Raw genomic sequence first — 21970 nt, 5'->3', positions numbered from 1 at the left:
TTCTGTTATGATTTCCTCCCCTGCAGGCAATAGGGGTGTGTGTGTGTGGAGAGAGAGAGAGAGAGAGAGAGAGAGGTCACAATTAGGAGCATTGGAAATCTGCTTTATATTGAGGCAGACCATCGATCCATCTAGCTCACTGTTGTCCACACTGGCTGGCAACAGCTCTCTATACTTCCATATAGGAGACAAGCCCAGCCTTAACTAGAGATGCCAAAGATTTAATTTGGGACTGTCTCCATGCAAGCAGATGCTCGACCACTGAGCTATGGCCCTTCTCCAGGAAGCTAGATACCCACACATGCATGGGAAACCTTATACCTTAAGCATTAAAATTTAAGGAGAGTTTGATGGCTTTCTACAAATTCATGGTGTGACCATGCTATGTATGATTCTGGTTGCTGTGTCTCCAAAACCAAACCCAAACAAAAAACAGCAGAGCTGGGGAAAATGCAGGAAAAAGGCAACCAAAATGATTAGGAGCAACTCCCACTAGGAGGAAAGGTTGCAGTTTTGAGGGCTTTTTTTAGTGTAGAAAAATAAGACCAGGGGAGATGACGGAGGTAAATAAAAGTGGGTAGAGAGAACTATTTCTCCCTCTCATAATTCTAATATGTAGAGTCACCCAATGAATCTGAACAGTGGGAGATTCAGGACAAACATAACAAAGCAAATACCTCACATAAACTCACATAAGCAAATTCCATAATTTGCTTTCACCAGGAATGGCTGCCACTAGATGGCTTTAAAATCAGATTGGACAAATTCATGGAGGGTAAAGGCTATCAGTTGGTACTAGTCAAGCTGGGTATGCCACCTCCTGGACCATAGGCAGCTTGCCTCTGAATACCAGTCTCTGAGGGGATGGGACAGCAGGAGATTTGTTGCACTCGTGTCTTGCTTGCGGTCTTCCTGGTTTTCCACTGCAGGGGACAGGATGCTGGGCTAGATGGGCCTTTGGTCTGATCCAGCAGGCTGCCTGCTTATGATCTTAAGGTCAACTGCAGAGATTTGCCTGCATATCTAAATAGCACACCAGGACACTGGTGCAAGTTTAGAAGCATCATGGAGAGGTGTACAAGGGGAAAGGTTATTACAGCCATGCTGTTCTGTTAGAGAAAAGTGGCCATTTCTCTAGGTATTTTATTGTAGGTGGGCAGTTGGGGGATATGCTTTATCCTCTTCATCCTGCCCAGCAGCCTTGTACTGAAGCTGCTCCTGGCACAATGCAAGACTTCTTGCATTGTGTGATTTCTTATTGTGTCGGTCAAGAGTCTTACTCCAACCGCTCTGCCAATCTTGCATTTGAGGCTCACCATCCACACCTAGCCCAAATCACTCTGCACCGTGGATCTTGGGTACAGACCGCTTCCACACGAGTCATGGGAATGTGTCCCACGAGGTGCCAATCTACCCAGGAATTCATCCGACATGACTTTTCTAAGCCACACTTTTGAAGTTTGGCGTGATCAAGAGATAGGAGCACAAAACTGGCTTCTTAAAAATATTGCAGTGGAAGGCCTTTGCTGCACTTGTTGCATTGCATCAGACAATGACTTGTCATAATACTGTTCAAAGAAAGCAAGAATTCTCCAATATTGGCATAAGTAACAAATCATTGTGGTGCAGAAGTAGAATACATAATCTGGGGTGAATATTTTTGACCTCAAGTCAAGTGCTGTGTCTGCAGCTTCCATGACAGGCTAGTTCTTTCCCAATTCAGGGGTGTTTCTTTTTTTCCAGACTGAAGTAAATTGGGCTTGCCATAATGTGCTATTCAAATAAATCCTTTTTGTGCTTCTTAGCCAATCAGGCAACAGTTGGTGCCTGAATCCCATCCAACTACTTTTTGCTAACTGCCAGAATGTTACTTGTCGTAAGTGCAAAGCGGACATGGTTGCCAGTAAATCTGCCTTCATGCCCTTAAGTCATCTGGTCACCTGCTATATGTTCTGCCAAGCTAATCAGTGCTTGAGAGAAGATACTTTTGAATACAGACTGACTCCAGAAGTCTGTTGCTGTTAGGCATATTAAAGAAGATAAATGGCACATCTGCAAAACTCTGAGGCAGATAAACTGTAGTCTGTTTTCCCTATGCCGGCATGTATAATGAGGCAAGAATGGAAAAAAAGAATTTCAAGGTAACTTTGGAGAAATTTTTTTTTTGCTTATATGCCTATCATGATAATGCAAATGATTTCTCTTGCCTCTTCTGAGGGTGTTGAACCCAAGTTGTGTGATATGAATAATACTCCTTCCATTTCATGATCATTTTATATTTTACCTGGTCCAGCACCTAGCCTTGATGAATGGTTGAATCTTTTTTCCTATTCCCAAATAGATTAATTGCAGTAATTGAAAACCACTGCATATGGTACAGGCAGGATCCTAAGAATTGTTGTGGTGACATAAGGGCTTGCTTTAGCCCCATGGAATATTTAAGCTTTCTGATTTAGAACAGCAGATTTCCAGCTGTTGATTGAGATTAATAGAATGTAATATTTTGCACATGCACTTAAGAGTAAGTCCAGTTGAGACATTTCTGGGTAAACATACATGAAATTGTGCTCTGAATGTTCCTTTGTCACATACAATGGATTGGACAGTTCTTTGGATCCTGGCCTATAACTAGAAGATACCAATCGTAAAGGAACATCCCAGTTCTTTTAATGTTCAAGCCAAATGAATGCAAAAAAAAAAAAAGCATTTAAAGTTAGAGTATTCCCACCTTCCAGCTACTATTTCTTGTTCATTTTGGGTAATATAATGCTACAACAATGAAATATATAATTTATTATCTGGGAATTTGGATGGAGTTTGGACTTTTAACCAAAGATCAATTGATGCTGCCATTTTTGCCTCTAACAGCAGCCAGCCAGACCCCTCTGGGAAACCATCCCCATTGATTCAACCCAAGATCTAGTAATCAAATTTATAATACCACTGAATCCGTAGATTCCATTTTTAACTGTTGTGATTAATAGTTATTGATCAACTGACCTTCCCTGAATTTGCCTTCCATATATCTAATGGCCATTGTAACATTCTGTGGCATTACAGTTCGTAAGTTAATTATAACTGTGGTTGTCCAGAGCCTCATAACCTAGTTTGGAGAGATCCTTTCTCAGCCTGATGATACAATCCAGAATAACTAGATGCCATTTGCAAATCTGGCTGTCTCACAATTCAGTTCTTGCAGCAGATTGATGTGGTTTTGTCATGAGATGGTTTTTAAATGTTTCTGTTTTGGTTTTAATATTTTTCATAAGGCTACTTGCCTGGGGAACATGGGGTGGGGGGAAATAAGTAAAATTGAAATTAGTTAGGGGTGAGACAGTTTTTGGCAGTCTTGACAACTGTTGCCAAGGTGATCAGATGATTGGGAAAGTGACAGGGCAGTTAGGCTGGAAAGTGGGGAGAGAGGGGGAAGAGAAGGAACGGTGAGCTAGTGAGGAAGACAAAAGCTGGCAAAGTACATCTAGTGAGGAGAGATGTTGATCAAGTTCTGGGAGTAACGCAGAACAAAACAGCAGGGGACAGGACAGCTGTGCGGTGCGGGGGGGGACCCGGCAGCTGACAGCACCAAGGAGCACCACAAGTTTGTTATTTCACAGGAATACCTGGCCAACATAAAGGACTTGACTGGGGTGTGTGTGTAAAGCTGCAGTGTTGGTTCAGTTTACCAGAAAGCTTCGCCTGGTGTCTTACAGATAACTTGCCCCCTCCTAGTGGTGCTGCATAAAAATTGCTGGCACATTTGCAAAGCTAAGCAGGGTCCGGTATGGTTTCAGTTGGATGGGGAACCATGTGTTGAGATTCTTGCATTGCAGGGGGTTGGGCTAGATGACCCTCGGGATCCCTTCCAACTCCACAATTCTATGATTCTGTGATCTATGAATGGAACTGATAGAGAAATGGAAACCATTTGTTGTTGAAACTCTTTCATGCAAGCCTTTGTTAGCTCTAACTGGAGAGTAGAGAATGCCTTTAGAATATGTCTCTATTTTATCACTTCATTTCAGCCATGGACTTTGCTTCCTGTTTTCATTCTACAAAGGCAGGATAGTGTAAATTCCTTGGCTTATGCTCCTCTGGCTTCTTATGAAAACTGGTTCTTAAGTGCATCAAATTGTTTGCATCACTGGTACCCTTATGTGGCTTGCCATTGACACTGTAATTACATCTAGGTTTCCATTGTATGAATAGACATGCATTATGATGCACACTTTTCTCCTCTGGGTTTTCCTTTTAGAGCATATTAGGCACAGATATGTGCCCCTGGATGCCCCAGTGAAATGAAAGGGATTTTCATTGTGCTCGGTGGGTTGTGCTTAGTGTATGAAAATTGAATTGTCTAAGCAGAACTTGTTTTATTGGAGGACATGTACACAGGCTGGTTTCCTTTGTGCTTAGCTCCTACCTATCACTTCCCCTCTGGAATGAATGTGAATGACATCAGTGTAATTATGCCCATGCACACACAGAGTTTTCATTCTTGACTGTTGTATGGTATAGTGGTTAGAGTGCCTCTCAGCCTAACCCACCTCATAGGGTTGTGCAGGTTAAAGGAGGAGGGGGAAGAACCACTTAGAGCTCCTTAGAGAAAAGGGTATATAAAGGTAAAGGTAAAGGGACCCCTGACCATTAGGTCCAGTCGTGACCGACTCTGGGTTTGCGGTGCTCATCTCGCTTTATTGGCCCAGGGAGCCGGCGTACAGCTTCCGGGTCATGTGGCCAGCATGACTAAGCCGCTTCTGGCGAACCAGAGCAGTGCACAGAAACGCCGTTTACCTTCCCGCTGGAGCGGTACCTATTTATCTACTTGCACTTTGACGTGCTTTCAAACTGCTAGGTTGGCAGGAGCAGGGACCAAGCAACGGGAGCTCACCCGGTTGCAGGGATTCGATCCGCCAACCTTCTGATCGGCAAGTCCTAGGCTCTGCGGTTTAACCCACAGCACCACCCACATGCAATCAAATCAATCAACCAGTCTTTTCTTTAAAAATAGTGGAAGACAGGCAGGCAGGAGGGGAAAGCCAGTGGCTGGCTGGGGCAGGTGATCTGGATTGATTGGTGGCCCTTGCAATGAGTTACCTAGACTGAAAGAGAAATGCAGTTTTTTGTGGGGGAACAGATATTGCACCAGGCAGTGGCCTGGGGTTGATTTCTCATTGTGAACTGATTCTCAAGACTTGGGAGGATTCTTGGTTGTGCATCTGCTGTTCATGCAGAAAGTCTTAAGTTAAATCCCAGCATCTCCAGGTAGGACTGGGACAGACCCTTGACTGAATCTCTGGAGAGCTGCTGCCAGTCAGTGTAGACAACATGGCGCTAGATGGACCAATGGTCTGACTTGGTAGAAGATAGCTTCTTGCATTCTCATGGAAAATGGGCACCCCTATACAAAGAAACAGCGACTGTGATCCCACCACAAGGTACTTTTTAGAAATGAAAAAGCTGCATCTTTAATTTGCAGCGTCTCTGATTAAAATGTTCCCTCGTTGATTAAAATGGACTCCCATCAATTTAATCAACTTGATCTCTAGTCAGTTAATCAGCATGTTAAAGCATGCATTAGCCCTGCTAATAATGTTGGCAACATCTCTGAGTCATTTTGTACAAATAACTAGTCCTGAAAAATATTTCTAATGTTTTAGCACTATACAAATATTCACAGCAGGATGCATGGTGTGTGTGTGTATATATATATATATATATATATATATATATATCATAAAATGTTTTGGAGTTTATTTGATTAAGCTCCATAAGCGCTAAGAGCATTTCCTGCAGACTTAAAAAACAACAACCCTGGGCTCAAAGTGATGTAGTCAGAAGAACCAATTACTCTCATCTTTGTTCCTTCTGCAGCATTTAGATGTCCTGCATTTTTCGAGCGTTGTTCATGTCAAGTGTTTCATAGAATTCTAGAAATGTGGAGTTGGGACTCTGAGGGTAATCTAGTCCAACCCCCTGCAATGCAGGAATTTCAACTAAAGCGGATTGCCACCCAACCTCTCCAAGAAAGAACAGTCCACCACTTTCCGAGGGAGTCCCTTCCAGTGTTGGGCAACCATCCTTTGAAATTTGCATTTTTCTAATTTTACAATGCAGTTCTCTAATCAGGTTATGTATGCAAAAATGCATATATTAAAGTGTGTATAAAATGCATATATTGGTGAGAATAATGTACAGAAATGGATTATATTAGGGAAAATGGATTCCACAAATATGCATATTAGACAAAATAGCAGAGCGCAGCAGTCCTTATGAGGCTTCAGGCCCCGCCCCAGGCCAGATGGTGAGTGGCAGGAAGGAGCAGGGCCCTCAGACACTCACACAGGAGAGTCCTGTAGAGTACCTACAGGGCTAAGTTCAAGGTACTGCCAGCCTTCATCAACAGTACTAAACTGAATGGGCAATGATCTGACTTGGATTAAGGCAACTGCCTATGTTCCTGCGCTTATATTCTGTTTACTTCCATGTTTATTTAGAAGTAAGTTCTCTCACTTATGCTGGAAATTATTTTAAGCTAAATACTTTTAGGGTCTTAGTTTTAAGCAGGTTTTATTCTGATTGGTGGAGAATCAAACTTCATGAACTTGAAATTGTAATTTATTCTGAAAATAGAATTTGTTTTTCCGTCTCACTTAAGGAGATTATTGCTTTGTTTTGCAAAGCAGATGCTAGAATTTCATTTCTGTTAAGTCTACAAAGCAACAGAATCTCTAGTTTACAGCTGACATGGGGCATCACGCATACACACAAAATCTTTTAAAGGTGTCTGCTGTTCAGAATATCAAGGTTAGATTTAATACTCCGGTATCTGTTCTTTTCAGCTCTCTGCACTTCCTCTTCTGAATCTTCAATAGGCCAAATAATCACCTTCAAGTCTTAATAAACCTTCAAAAGCCTCCAAGGACTTCCATATATCTTTCAAGAAAGGATAAACAAATGCATTCAGCATGTAAATTATGTGTTGCCCAGTTTATATTTCAGTTTTAAGCTTACAAAAAGGGCACAGTCTGTTTAAATCTAATGGAGTTGGGTTCAACTGCTCGCTTTTAAAAGATCGATAATGACCTCCAATATTACATATCCAGGGAACAGGCCATCTAGCCAGCATGCAGCTGGTATTGGAACCCTTGGTTATTTTAATGACTGAAGTCTTCAGACTTCTTTCTTTGTAAGGGATCACATTGTGGAATACTGTACTGTATTCCTTTTTCAGAACTGGATATGTTTGATCTGCAAAATCTAAGCTCCACTCCAAAACATTTTCCCTGGCTCTATATATAGAGAGAAAGAGAGGGAGAGAGAATATATATTCCCACTCTGTCAACACCCCCTGGTGTGGACATAAACAGAAACAAATCTGACACCAATGAATAAGTTGATGTGAACAGTTTGGGGAGAGATAATGGTGAAATGCACCAGGAAAACCCCAACAACTTCACTATATTCTGAGACAGAAATGTGAGCACACCTAAAGTTACTGACTGAATAGGCATTCTTATTTGCTTACCCCAAGCATCCCCAAACTCGGCCCTCCAGATATTTTGGAACTACAACTCCATCATCCCTAGCTAACAGGACTAGTGGTCAGGGATGATGGGAATTGTAGTCCCAAAACATCTGGAGGGCCGAGTTTGGGGATGCCTGGCTTACCCATTCACTTAAATGGAGTCCTGCTCCTCGTACACAAGGTCATGTTTCACTTTGTGGAGAATTTCCCCCTCACTTGGAGCAAATGGGGAGATTCTGACAGGTGCACAGTGGAGTGGAACCATGCATACATTTTTGTGGGACACAAATGCCCCCCAAATGTATGTATGTATGTATGTATGTATGTGCTATTCACCCCAGCTTTATGATAAATAGCTCCTAAAACATAATTGGCAGATGCAAAAATTCGAAATAAGATTTGCAAGATCCAGGAGGATGCAATCAATAAATTCAATCAGCTAAGATCTTGCAGCTGTCTGCCACAACATTTTACCAAAAGTGATGAATAGTTTACAAAAGTGGGAGGGAAATAAAAATAATCCGAATTCTGTAACAGAAAACCAGAAGCTTTTCAGCTGCTATCTATATAATGATGAAAAACAATTCACCATAAAATAGTTAGCTTAGAACCCTAGTTTTAACATGCATAAGCAATATAACACCTGGGACCAGATATTTGACATGACAGCACAGTTCTGCAAGGTGTGTGGCTAAGGCATAAAGCAGTGTTGAAGGCTTATGAGGCCAGCGACACAGCATAAACACATCGTGAAGAATTATGAGGTGAGCTATTCAGGATACCAGCTGTACGCGCTGGATCTTTACTGCTAGACCAGACAGGATGGGACATAATGGCTTTAGTTCTAGAACCAGTGGAGACTGATGCATCAGGTCTACTGGAGCTTAGCCCTGCCAAGGAGAATTGCAAATAAAAAGGTAGAAGTTTCCTCTGAAAACTCAAAGCCACCTTCTTTCCTGTGCAACAAACATTCATATCCTTCCATTTGAACTTGGAGAGACTCCTGGAGGCCTTTCGGTCAATCTCCTGTTCTCTGGTAAATCTGTCTGTCTGTCTGTCTGTCTGTCTGCTTGTTTGCTTGTTTTTTGCAGAGTTCAGTCAGCCTAATTGTCTAAAGCAGTCATGTGTCACCTACGGTAGCTGTCCATGGTACCCGTGTTTCCCCCTTCTCCATTTCCAGTTTAATTCTGTAGTGGCAGTTATACTGGGCGGACACATCATGGAAAAACCAGTCATGCATTTGCTGTCAAAGGTTGTGATCTCAGGGCCGAACTAGATGTAGCCTTAATTGCGTAAATGCAATTAATTTGCAGATTTTTGTTAATGCTATATGAATAGCAGCTGTTGGGAAGCCTAGAGAGGCCTCAGGGCCATGGGAAACAGAAATGCAGGTTTAACGTTCTCTCCCTATCACAGTTCCAACAAAAACAGCAACACATCTCTCTGGAGCTGCATCAAAGCAAGCTTTGCTTGAAATGCAAATAGCAGCTTTAGAGGGGCAATTTTTGTTAGGGCCATGACAGGAAAAGAGTTAAATTCCCCCACTTCTAAGATTCCAAGGCTTCTCCAGCTTCTCTGTAATTACAGTTTACATATCAACCAATTAATTTCCTTCATGCAAATTGATATTGCATTTTGTTTGACCCTCATATAGCCTGCTGTACTTTGTTGAAGAAATAGGTTGAGTAGGTGAACATTTAACTGCTTATCAATTCAAATTAATTCAATTTAATTTGAATTTGATAATTTTTTTCAATTTGAACATTTAACAGCTAACTAACACTGTGATATAATTCCACATTGCAGTTTACTTCATATACAGCACGTAAGTGGCGTGAAACCTACATTATCCTTGGTGCTGTTAAGATAACAAAGGCAATCCAGGTAAATGCGTTTTCGACTGAGCGGCCTTATCTGTCCTGATTGTGCTGGGGTTTCTGCTAAGTGTGACTGTGAACGATAATTGCTATCATGTGTTACCTGAGATTACAGGGTTGCTTTCCAACTAATGACACTAGAAGAACCAGGCCGTTGTTAATATTTAATCAAACTCCTGGCTTAACAATTGGATAAATGAGGTGTGTAATTACATAATTATAAAGAGACACATTCCAGATAAGAACTCTGCTGTTCTTAACACTGAAGGTGAAAACTGGACTAGCGGGCCTTTCTCATATCACTAAAAAAACCATCATGTGTTCAGGATTTCTCTTATTGCGACGATCCAAGGACCTGGATTTGCATGGTATAAATAATGCTGTTTCCTTTAAAAAAAAACACAACAACTCTGGGAAAGGGTGGGTGGGGGATCAGACCAGGTGTTTTGTTGATGTAGCATGTTGTGATCCTTGTTGACTGGGGACATTTCAATATCTAGTTGGAAATGTGTTTTTCTCCAATATTCATGCTTTATGTTATCAGTGCAGTGAAAGATCATCTGTACTCCTTCGGTTTTCCAGCTGCAGATACTCAGGCTAATGAAGGACTGCATTTTCCTGCCTGTATGTTTAAATTAAACATATGCCATTATAGATAGATAGATAGATAGATAGATAGATAGATAGATAGATATTGTCAGGAACAGTGTTGGTTGATGGGTTGGGGGAAGGCAATACAGGAGTCAGAGATACTATCTATAATAACATCATTATTTCATTCTTTAGCCATCTAGGCACTGCATTCCTTTGCACATTGCTGGGTCCTGGAAAGACCAGGACATGGCATTGCTTAATGTTCTACCATGCGTGGAGAACATCGCATTAAAGAGAACCAACTTAGCAAGTTGAGCATCAAAATTATTGGCCCTGGGGAATCTCCGTTCAGTGGTGTGAACCTTAAATCATTTGTTTTAATAGAAGTTGAAGTACAGTCTCATAGCTCAGAAGTAAGCGGTGGCCCAATATTAGGGTAAGAAAAAGCAACCTAGTAAATAAGGAGGGCCGGTGCCTTAGTGGTAGAGTGCATGCTTTGGATGAAGGAGGAGGGTCTTCCAGGTTCAGTTACCAGCTTTCCCAGTGAAAGAGCCAGTGGATGGAAAGAAACTTGCCTGAGATCCAGGAAAGTCGCTTCCAGTCAGAGGAGACAACGCTAGACCAGATGGGCAAACAAAATTCATATATTATAAAAGCAATAAAGCAATACTGCCTTTGATTGCTAAGAAGTAACTTGGATGTTAATCAAAAAGGTTGAACACTAATAAGCAACAAAGGAAGTGGAACTGCCCTGTCTGCCATAGTTGAAGCCCACCAATACCCTCAGTGGGGTAAAATAATTCTTGCATATTCATTTAAATTTGTATCCTGGCATTCTTTCGTGATGGGATTTGAGTTGGTTCCTATCCAGGTTGTGGGATGTATAGCTAGAGCATTCACGTCCAACATTTCCTGCTTGCTAGAATGTGGCAAGAGGAATGTGGCTCCAAACAGGGAGGACTTCCTGCCATACCTGTTGAGAGCCACCTCCCCCTGAGTGTGACCAGGTAGATGGGCGTGACCCTAGCTGACCCAAGTAAAAGGGCTGAGCACATAGCCATCTTCCTATTTTTAGATCTCTCTTTTTGGACTTCTCTGGCTGTTAACCAGCACATGGCTCATCAATAACAAAGGATGTAAGCCCATGTTGTAAGTTTGAGGCTTAGCTCAGACTTCTCTTCTCTGCACTTTAATCTACAAATGTACCTGTAACTACAGGGACGTGGGTGGCGCTGTGGGTTAAACCACAGAGCCTAGGGCTTGCCAATCAGAAGGTTGGCGGTTCAAATCCCCATGATGGGGTGAGCTCCTGTTGTTCTGCCAACCTGCTCCTGCCAACTTAGCAGTTTGAAAGCACGTCAAAGTGAAAATAGATAAATAGGTACTGCTCCGGTGGGAAGGTAAATGGCGTTTCTGTGCGCTACTCTGGTTCGCCAGAAGCAGCTTAGTCATGCTGGCCACATGACCCGGAAGCTGTACACCGGCTCCCTCAGCCAATAAAGTGAGATGAGCGCCACAACCCCAGAGTTGTCTGTGACTGGACCTAATGGTCAGGGGTCCCTTTACCTTTACCTTTACCAACTACAACTAAAGCCTGCCTTCAGTTGCTACTGAATGTGAGTAAACTGTGTTATTATTTAAAGAGGAAAATAAAGGGGAAATTACCAGGAAGAATCCAGTCTGCACAAAGGGCTTCCTGGATTGCTTAATTAACAGACTGAAACCAGTCATCAACAGCTTCACTATTTGCTGCAAGGAATGTGCTCTGCTGTATGCTTACTAGTGTGAGTGAGGAGGGATCATATTTAATTAATATATCCTCTCCTGCCTTCCTTAACATTCCTACACAGGCACTGAGCCAGACCCAGACTCCCATAAGCTAAGCTTCAGCAAAATTAAATTCTGAATGGTTAGTTGGTGTCCATCTGTCTCGGGAGACAATGGAGCGCACCTTTGGGGTGAGGTCAATCTGTTGGAAGGTTGCAGTGCCTGCTGTGGCTGTAGAGACCAATGCAGGAGAGACATGTTTTCTTGCAGCTGGGACAAATGAAGGTGTCCAGTTGTGCTGTTGCAGATGCACCATGGTGTTTCTTCTGTCTATGCTCCTCCCAGGAGTCATTCCTCCTCTGGTCACTGCTTTGGATACATGACGTGACTGCCTGTCTCCAGACACTACGGTTGTCTGCAAGAGAATCCCACGTGGAAGAGTTGATGTTGCCAGCATTCATGTCACACCTGCAGATACCTTTGTAACATAGAGTTTGTCTGCCAATTGGCCAACTCCCCGTAGAGCATGTCATTGGGGAAGGTGATATAAAACACATCCATGCAAACAACAGCAACAACTTCCATACAACCAGCAGATTGGGGAGCAAAATTTAGCATAGTCAACCTTTTTGTCTATGGGAGCATTCATAAATATGACTCACCACCCTTGGCATCTGTTGAAGTGCTGCATGGAGGAATTCTACACTTTGTTTAGATATATGATGGAGAACATTCAAAAACTGAGTTCCCCACCAACAATCTGAAGTGATACAATCCATTTTGCTGTTTCATTTTCATAGTTCTGGCCTTATTTAATGATTTATTTATTTAATCACTTTTTTACAATCAGTTTTTCTAAAGGGGCTGACAAGGCAGAGGAGAGGGGATTCAGCGTAAGAAGGCAGCATAAAAACAATAGAAACCCACCTGGTGATATAAGTGGGCATAGTTAGCAATAGCAATAGAAACTTTATTTACCTCAGCCGATGGATATGTGGGCTTTTGGCCTCCACCGGGACTGGGTCAATAATCTTTCTGCTTGAGGGACTAGGCTAGAGGTCCCCAACCTTTTCGGGCCCAGGAGCACATCTAAGAAACTGTCACCACAAAATACCCATTGCTCAGAAGTTTCCCATCCAAACACAGACAACAGGCAGAACACCTACATACACCCCTCCTAAAAACACAGGCCAAAGGAGAAAAAACAGGGAACAACAACAAAATGGGAGGGCAGATGGCCTTGGCAGACACAAAGCAAGTGTGGAATGTCTGAGGGCACCATGGTACCCTCACTTGAGGACCCCCAAACAAGGATTTAAGCATTATTTTAGTGCTTCTCAGAGATGTGGATGTGATGGTAACATCAGACATGTGGGTTGGGCGTCCTTTGTGCACTTTATTGTCTGTTACTCCAATTTTAGTTCTTTTGTTCTGAAAACAAAAAAGGAAGGGGGGGCTTGTGTCTGAATTGCACAAGTTGGATCCCTTTCCCCTATCCTTCTTTGGTAGGTGCCTGTTCTGTACTTCTGCCTCACCTGACCACAGAATATTTATGGCATGAGTGCATAAAATATGCTTTTAATTTAAAAGTGCTGTTTCCCCCACTGAAGATGCAACAATGTGTGTTCCAACAGGTCAGAGTCCACATGCTGCTTCATTAATCCTCATCCAGGGTTGCACATTATTTGTAGCAATTTAGTCAGCGGAGGTCAATTAGAACTTATGCTATATAGAAAACCTTGCATAATTTATACCACCCGTGAGAAACAGGCTGCTTTCTTGTGGAAAAATGCACAAATGTGGAAGATGCAAAGCTTCCTGCAGTGTTTCAGGCTGAAGTTGAATCCTTGCTAAGCAAAGGTGCTTTGGATTAATGGGCCTCTGAATCAGGGAGGCAGCCTGAATGCAGTTGCACTCCCCCTGAAGAACTAGATCTTTAATCTGCGGGTACTTCTAGGTTTTCCCTTATCACTGGAGGCTCAAGTTGCTCCAGTAGCACAGAAAGCCCATTTCCAGATCTTGCTAGTTGTGGCTAGGGATAGCTAGGCACAGTGATCCATACTCTGGTTTAGACTACTTCTTTGGGCTCTAGAAAGTGTCTGCGGACAGCGCTGGCTCCCTGCCTCTAGAGTGAGATGAGCGCACAACCCTAGAGTCTGTCAAGACTGGCCCGTACGGGCAGGGGTACCTTTACCTTTACCTTTACCTTGGGCTCTAGGTAGGGCCGCCCTTGAAGTTTGGAGATTTCAGCTGGTGGAAAATGGAGTTGCTTTTGCTCGATCTGACAGCGAGAGACCCTATATCACCAGTATGCAAAGACGCCCTCCCATCAGATGTCAAAGCAGTCCTGTTCAGGGAAGTTTTTAATGTGTGATATTTTAGTGTATTTTTGGTTTCTATGGAAGCTGCCCAGAGTGGCTGGGGAAACCCAGCCAGATGGGCGGGGTACAAATAATAAATTATTATTATTATTATTATTATTATTATTATTATTATTATTATTATTATCTGCATCAACTCTGAGCCTGAGTCATGGTTTTGGTTCTGACTTATGAAGCCCTGAACATCTTAAGGCCCCATTACCTGAAGGAGTGCCTCTCCCCATACCATTTTGCCTGTGATGTGAGACCTTCCGAGGCTTCATCACTGAGTGAAACGCAGGGGCCTGTGACCCACTGAAAGGCCTTTTCAGCAATAGCACCCCTATTATGGAATGCACTCCCTCCCCACCAGAGGTCCAGGTGCATACTTTTGGGCACTAGCTAAATACTTGTCTTTTTCAGCAGGGCTTTGAATGCTGAGCTCTGGCCTGTATCGTAATATGTGCCCAAATAGATGAAGCTTATTTACTGTGTTGAATTGCTTGATTTTGTTTTGTTTTTGTTTTTACTTATTTTTCATTGCTGTAAACTGCCCTTGGGCCTTTTGACAAAGGGGGCAGGATATAAGTTTTAAAAAGAAAACAAAGGAAAAATATAGCACAAAGATGACCCAAAAAAAAAGACGATAAAATAATTTGATTTAGTCCAAAGGAACAGTAAAGGATTTACAGCATGCTAGAACATTGAGAGACACAGATTAAAATCCCTTTTTACTCTCCAAGCCTGCTGGGTGGTCTATCGCTCAGCCTAACCTTCCTCTTACAGGTGGGGCCAGGCCCCACTTTGGAATGTACTTTAGAAATTATTCATAATAATTTTAAAATGCATCCTAGCCATCCATGCTTATTATGCTCTTTGCTTGCCATGTTCATTATAAATACAGGTGATTTGAGTGTCTGCTGAGGATAAATAAGTTGTCAGTTTTGCTTAAAGAAAAATAGGTGCTTTCCTGGAGATGTCCTGGCTGAGGTTTGAAATATGAAATTGACCTGAGTGATGAACACAAATGAATTTAGGTGCCCCTCACTCAGTAAACCAGGGGTGGGGAACCTCTGGCTCAGGGCTCACATGCGACCCCCAGGCCTTTCTGTTTGCCCCTTAGGTCTTTGTCCTGGCTTTTGACACTTGAGATGTGTGTTTTTAGGGCATGATTGCAAGTTGTTTTATACTGTTTCTTGCATTGTGTTCTAGTTGTTGAGACTTTAGGATGAAGGACATAATAAATTCTTCCCCCAGTTGCTCCTGTGGTGGCCATTGCTGGACTAGACCATGCATCCATTCACTAAGATGGTTGGGCAATTGCTCCTTCAGACATTGCATTTTGAATGCATTCCCATTAAATGTTTAATACGTGCATTCAACTAACACATGTTTCCAGTCACAAAAGGTGTGTGGTCCAGAAAGCTATGATTGGCTATGGCTTCCTGTTTTGTGTAGGAGCATGTAATGTATGCAACGCCCCTAAGTGGTTTAGGATTGCAATCTTCTAATCTCCCTCTCTGTGTTCCTTCCCAAGTGCAGACCTGTGCTTGCCTCACTTGGCAGCACAGAGGCAAATGTTTGCCAGACATCTGTTGCACATTCAACTGCAGTCGGATTTCTAATCTACAAGTTAGTTCTTCCAGGTCCCTTTTGTCATAAATTATATACCTCATCCCCTCTTCAATTTAGTAAGTCCTCAAAGAAGGATCACATCTGAATAAACTTCACTTCAAAGCTAATGATTTAGCCCTGCTTATTAAAATGTAGATCTGTTAAGAGGATGTTCCTAATCAGGTGGAGTAATGAAGGAGTCTTTTATAGGCTTGATGGCATTGAAGTCTGGATTTTTGCAATGTTCCATTTTCTGGTCAACAAAAATGACAGGCAATTAAAGCCAAAGAACTTGTATGCCTGAAGAGTGAGCGAAAATGAGAGATGAACCGGTGTCTGGCCAAAGATTAAAATGAAAAGCAGGACTTTATTTAACTATAAACTGACAGGTGAAACAGCCCAGGAGGAAGCGCTAGGAGTGATTTGGGGACACAGTTCTTGAATTGCAAATTTTAATTTCCCTCCGTGCTAGAATGGGAATGGGAGTTACGCAATCGTCCCTTAATATCCCTCCCAGCTGTGGAGAACAATCACATCTGGCAGAGAACATCGCAGTGGAATTATATTACGGCTGCATGGTTACTAAATGCTAAACTGCAAATATATGTTCAACTAACTTAACTGGAAAAGAGGAATAGATCTAATGTGTCATGTGGAAATGAACTAGCTGGAGAGGAGAATGAGGGAGGAAAAGAGTCAATTACTGAGATAAAAGAGAGAGAAGTTTTACAATTTTCTTGCCTTAAGAGCCTCAACTTACTTGAAGCGAACAGAGTTAAAGTTAATATCCATGGATTGCTGCTGCATCATTAGATATGGGGAAGGACTGTAGCTCAATGGCGGAGCGCTTGCTTTGCATGCAGAAGGTACAAACTTCAATCACCCTTGCCTCTGCACAGGGCTGGTCAAAGACTCCTTGTCTGAAACCTTGGAGAGCCAGTTGATAAGTGATGCTGTTTCCAACAGTAGTCAACCAAAGCCTCTGCTAAACCAGTAAGCCAGGAGTGAAGATAGCAGCACTCTCCCATTATTTATACCCCACATTTAATATTTATTGAGGTTGAATCCTGACAAGACAGAAGTACTGTTTTGGGGGGATAGGGGGTGGGCTGGTGTGGAGGACTCCCTGGTCCTGAATGGGGTAACTGTGCCCCTGAAGGACCAGGTGCGCAGCCTGGGAGTCATTTTGGACTCACACCTGTCCATGGAGGCGCAGGTCAATTCTGTGTCCAGGGCAGCTGTCTACCAGCTCCATGTGGTACGCAGGCTGAGACCCTACCTGCCTGTGGATTGTCTTGCCAGAGTGGTGCATGCTCTGGCTATCTCCCGCTTGGACTACTGCAATGAGCTCTACATGGGGCTTCCTTTGAAGGTGACCCAGAAACCACAACTAATCCAGAATGTGGCAGCTAGACTGGTGACTGGGAGTGGCCGCTGAGACCACATAACACTGGTCTTGAAAGACCTACATTGGCTCCCAGTACATTTCTGAGCACAATTCAAAGTGTTGGTGCTGACCTTTAAAGCCCTAAATGGCCTCTGCCCAGTATACCTGAAGGAGCGTCTCCACCCCCATCGTTCAACCCAGACACTGAGGTCCAGCGCCGAGGGCCTTCTGGCGGTTCCCTCACTGCGAGAAGTGAGGTTACAGGGAACCAGGCAGAGGGCCTTCTCAGCAGTGGTGCCCGCCTTGTGGAAAGCCCTCCCATCAGATGTCAAAGAATTAAACAACTACCTCATGTTCAGAAGACATCTGAAGGCAGCCCTGTTTAGGGAAGTTTTTAATGACTGATGTTTTAATGTATTTTTTATATTTTGTTGGAAGCTGCCCAGAGTGGCTGGGGAAACCCAGCCAGATGGGTGGAGTATAAATAATAAATTATCATCATCATCATTATTATTTATAAATATACTGCTCTTGAGCATGGGGTTTCATTAAGCTATCATGGCTCACTAGCGTGGAGAGACGAAGTCTCCATGACTGGCTGTCATCCAGTTTAACAGCCATCTCAGCCAGTGACTTTCACAGCTTGTGGCAGCAAATTTCATGTTAGTAACCTGGGAAGTTTTGGAGGCCCATGGCTTTTTTCCAGAAGATATACTATATGTTTGGAACAAAGCATTACACTCAGTAAATGGTTGTGGCATACTGCCCTGGTTTCTTCTCATTTTGAGAGCGAGACCTAGTGTGAGTCAGTTGACAGTAGTGAGTAATAGGCCACAGCTGGGAGATTTCAAGGCAGTTGTGCTAGCCAGTTTGAAGGTAACCATTTTTAAAGCTGGAAAATAAGACTCTTGGGGAGCATGCCAAGAGAAGGCTGGTCATGTGAGCTTGGCGAGGCCCTGGGAACACTCACGAGGAACCAGAAGTTGGACAAAACTTTCCTCAGCCGGTCTTCTAGGGATGGATGTTAAGAAATAGGTTGATGAATTGTCTTGAAATGACTGAAGTGATCGTTCGAGCTGTGACTTCAGCTTAACAAAAACTCTGCTATCTTCAAACTCTTCCTTAAAATAATAATAATATACTAATGATTATTTGAAAAGTGTCAAGAGAAGGCCACACACAGGATGCATTAAACAACAACAGCTTTAATACAAAATGGTTTATGGAGAGAACACCATGCAGCAGGTTGCTGCTTGCAACAGAGGCCACATCTGCACTATACATTTAAAGCAGTATTATATCATGGCTTCCCCCAAAGGATCATGGGAGCTGTAGTGTCTCAAGGGTGCTGAGAGTTATTAGGACACCTTTATTCTCCTCACAGAGCTACAATTTCTAGAGTGGTTTAAGAATCAACCCCTCTTTCCAGGTGAATGGAGAAGAAAGTGTTTGTGGTTTTGTTTAAAAAAGCTCAACAATTTTGGGGTGCCCTGGTTTTTACTTTTCGATACATCTCCATTGCCAGTGCCTCCCACATCTATTTTCAAATGCACAAACTGCAGGGTTACACAGAATCAATATACAATGAGTTTTTACTTTTGGAATGAAGCCAGTCTCTCAAGAAGTACTTCTCAGGGACAAGCAATATGCAGAGATGAAGATTGTGTGTGCACTATGTAGAAAATGCAAGTGGCCAAACTCCATTGGTTCTGGAATAAAATATGTAAAGCGGGTCTGTTACTACTCACTTCCTTGGCACAGACAAAGTTTGTGTACAGAAAGTGAAGAAAGAGGGAAAGGTGTACAGTGGCAAGGGACTTCCAGGGCTCATCAGCATTAAATTCCATTGCCAGTTATGTGATTCAAAAAAGACTGTAAGCAACATATGGACAGTTACATAAAATGCAAAACCTACTGAGAAAAGAGAGGCTGCAGTTCTGACAATGGCCTTTTCTAAACTGCATATTCTGAAACAAAGCTGCTATTTCATGGTATTTCAGGCTGAGGAGTTAATCGTGCCAGAGTTCAGGCAGCCAGAAATCTGTCAGACTCAATCCCAGTGCAACCCAACATTCTTTCCAATCCCCTTACTTTGTATTGTTCCGGAATTTTCCAGCAAAGCACAAGTCAACTAGCTGGGTCTTAAAACGGAGCAGTTCATCTTAACTGCAGCTGACATTTGCATTCTGAAGAGGAATCCTGCTTTCACGCTCTGTTATCCTCCATTTGGTTGAAAGGGCCTGCACTGTGCTCTTCCAAAATAAATTCTAAAAGTTACCGAATCAAGTGCAATAAATGTAAAATGAACATATGGAAACACTTAAGGTATATTGACATGAGGAGAAAAGCGTTGAGTCGTTTCTCTGGGTTCAGCTTCAGATGGCCGCGTGGTGAGAGGAGGATACGCTTTTATCAGCTTTAGACTGGTGGTCCCCTTTAGAACTGTGAACTGTTGTAACATTTCTTATCAATCAATCCAGAAAACATTTCCTTCTGTCTTGGGGGTGGGTGGGGGTGGGGCTTGGTGGGATGGTAGGATTCCTTTAAAAACAGCAACAGTGGAACAATCTCATTTTGACAGAACCTTGTCATCCAGCAATTTCACTCTGAAAGCAGTTATCTGAGATACCTCAGGTCAGGCATGAGTAACTGGTGGCAAGACAGATCCTGGAGCTCCAATGGGTCTTTTATTGATCGCCAACCCAGCGGAGGTGTGGATAAAAAGAATATTAGGGCACTGTTCTGAAATTGCTGGGAACTATGGTGGTGTATGTGCTCTTGTGCTTGGGTCCTGCTTGTGGGTTTCCTGCAGGCATCTGGGTGACCGCTGTGAGAACAGGATGCTGGACTAGATGGGTCACTGGCCTGATCCAGCAGGCTCTTCTTGTGTTCTTATTTAAAGCAGGGCTGGTGACCCTCTGACCCTCCAGAGGTTTTTGGACTACATCACTGACCACTGACCATACTCACTGGGGCTGATGGAAGTTGAAGTTCAACACCTGCAGGACTGCAGGCTCACCAGCCCTAATTTAAAAGAAAAATGTACTTCTATTCATAGCATTCAAGCGCTTTCCTGGCTGAGGATCCTGCAAGAATGAATCTTAAGTTTGGAGTCGTTTTATTTCACGCATCTTCTATACCTCAGCAATTTCAAACTTCCTGCTTTCTTTTAGTACAAAATTGTGAGAAATGCTTTAAGAAACCCAGTGTGTTCTTCGTTTTTTTCCAGTGGAAATACTTTGGGGAGACTAATGTTGCTTATTTGATTGTTTTACATTATAGCTCCCTCCATGCATCTTAAAAATGAATTTTGATGTGTTTTCTGTGTTTAGACCTTTGATACAACAACAACCCCCAGAAAAGGTCGCGGGTAATTAAGTTCCAGTTTACAAATTCAACCTCTAGGTGGGACCAGATCAGTTTGTATCTGAATCCACAAATGTTGGATTCCACTAGTGTCCATAGTCTGGGGTTTATAGAATCATAGAGTTGGAAGGTTCAGCCCTAAACTGCAATAGTTTGCTCACTGGAGCTCCAAAACACAACACCTAATTGGAACGCATGACTATCTGTGTGACAGCTGTTTCTTAGTGGGGTTCAGAAGGGGCTCCTGGCTGTTGTGTCTTATGATCCTTATCCCAATGGTTTTTCTACTTCAAAACAGTGTAGGAGGGAAACGGAAACCTGGTGGGAAACAGAGCAGGTTGAGCTATGCTGAAAGCTCAGTAAAAACCCTTGTTTGAAGCGATTAATTTGGTGACCTCTGGCCATAAGGCAGACCTCCAATTTGCAAAGCAGAGGACTGAATGAAAGGGGGGGAGGATGGAAGCAATCTATTCATGAGAGAATGGTTGAATAGAAAACGTTTTGCTCTCGTCTCTCCACCCATACTGCTTGCTTGTAGAATAAACAGGATTATTACTTACACTCATAGTTGAAATCAAGCATTTGCTTCTGGTCCAATAAAAATAGACATAGCCCTTAGCACTGTCCCATCTCCACCCCTCCTCTGCTGCTACTTTATCTATTAGAAAGGTATTTGACAAAGCATTGTAAAGATAATACTGAAATCAGACAGTGGCATTTCCTTATGGGTACTGGTCTCAGAAGTTGTAATATGCTTGTGATGTGAAATAGATAGGAGGATGCTCAGGGGTTGCAGCATCCTCTGCTTGAATTGCCCTATAAAAATCTCTTTGCAAATGATAATCTACCATCTATAGTTATAAGCCTTTAAGCTGCTTATTCTGTTTTTGTGGGTTGGTGTTGTTTTCTTTAGCCTAAATATGCAACCAACTGGCAACAAATTCGCACCAAGGAGTCGCGTAATAAAATCTCAAATTAACTCCACAGGAATAAATCTTGAAAGGCCGCAGAGGATCCTGACATTTGTTTCAGATAGTAAAACCATAAAGCTTGTTCACTTGCAAACCAACAGTCTTGTTTTCAGCAAAGCCTTTGGCGTCTTTAAACTGGCAACATAAGAAATGGCTTCAAAACTATGTTTGGCTATTGATGAAAATGATGAGAGTGACATTTTCACATTTTGCTTTTCATTGTTGCATTATTATAGTTCATAACTTTTATGTATTTATATATGGCATTTCTGTGCCACCCCATAACATAAAATTATCTGGCTGGCTTACAATAAATAAGTTTTTTTTAAAAAAAAAAAGAAAAGAAATTCAAACTAAAGCATAAAACCAATTAAGAAAAAAGGGACGTGGGTGGCGCTGTGGGTTAGGTGGTTTGAATCCCCGTGATGGGGTGAGCTCCCATTGCTCGGTCCCTGCTCCTGCCAACCTAGCAGTTCGAAAGCACATCAAGGTGCAAGTAGATAATAGGT

The 21970-nt window shown here is 42.6% G+C and overlaps 1 protein-coding gene across 6 annotated transcripts in view; it reads left to right on the top strand.

The window, feature by feature from the left end:
* LOC310746217 (uncharacterized protein) overlaps positions 1 to 21970 on the top strand; it is a gene marked incomplete at its 3' end in the record, with an annotated part of 139276 nt that overhangs the window by 62135 nt on the left and 55171 nt on the right. For 3 of the 6 annotated variants that reach the window (XM_083580067.1, XM_083580064.1, XM_083580065.1), the window contains exon 2: positions 9332 to 9409. The exons of the other annotated variants lie outside the window; for them this stretch is intronic. In XM_083580067.1, coding sequence (XP_083436193.1) covers positions 9332 to 9409 — 78 coding nt within the window. The remainder of the gene's footprint in view (positions 1 to 9331; positions 9410 to 21970) is intronic. 6 annotated transcript variants of the gene reach the window in all.

This window comes from Podarcis filfolensis (genome assembly GCF_964270895.1).
Source record: "Podarcis filfolensis genome assembly, chromosome: 12".
Taxonomy (NCBI): Eukaryota; Metazoa; Chordata; class Lepidosauria; order Squamata; family Lacertidae; genus Podarcis; species Podarcis filfolensis.
This window is presented reverse-complemented; position numbering and strand designations above follow the sequence as displayed.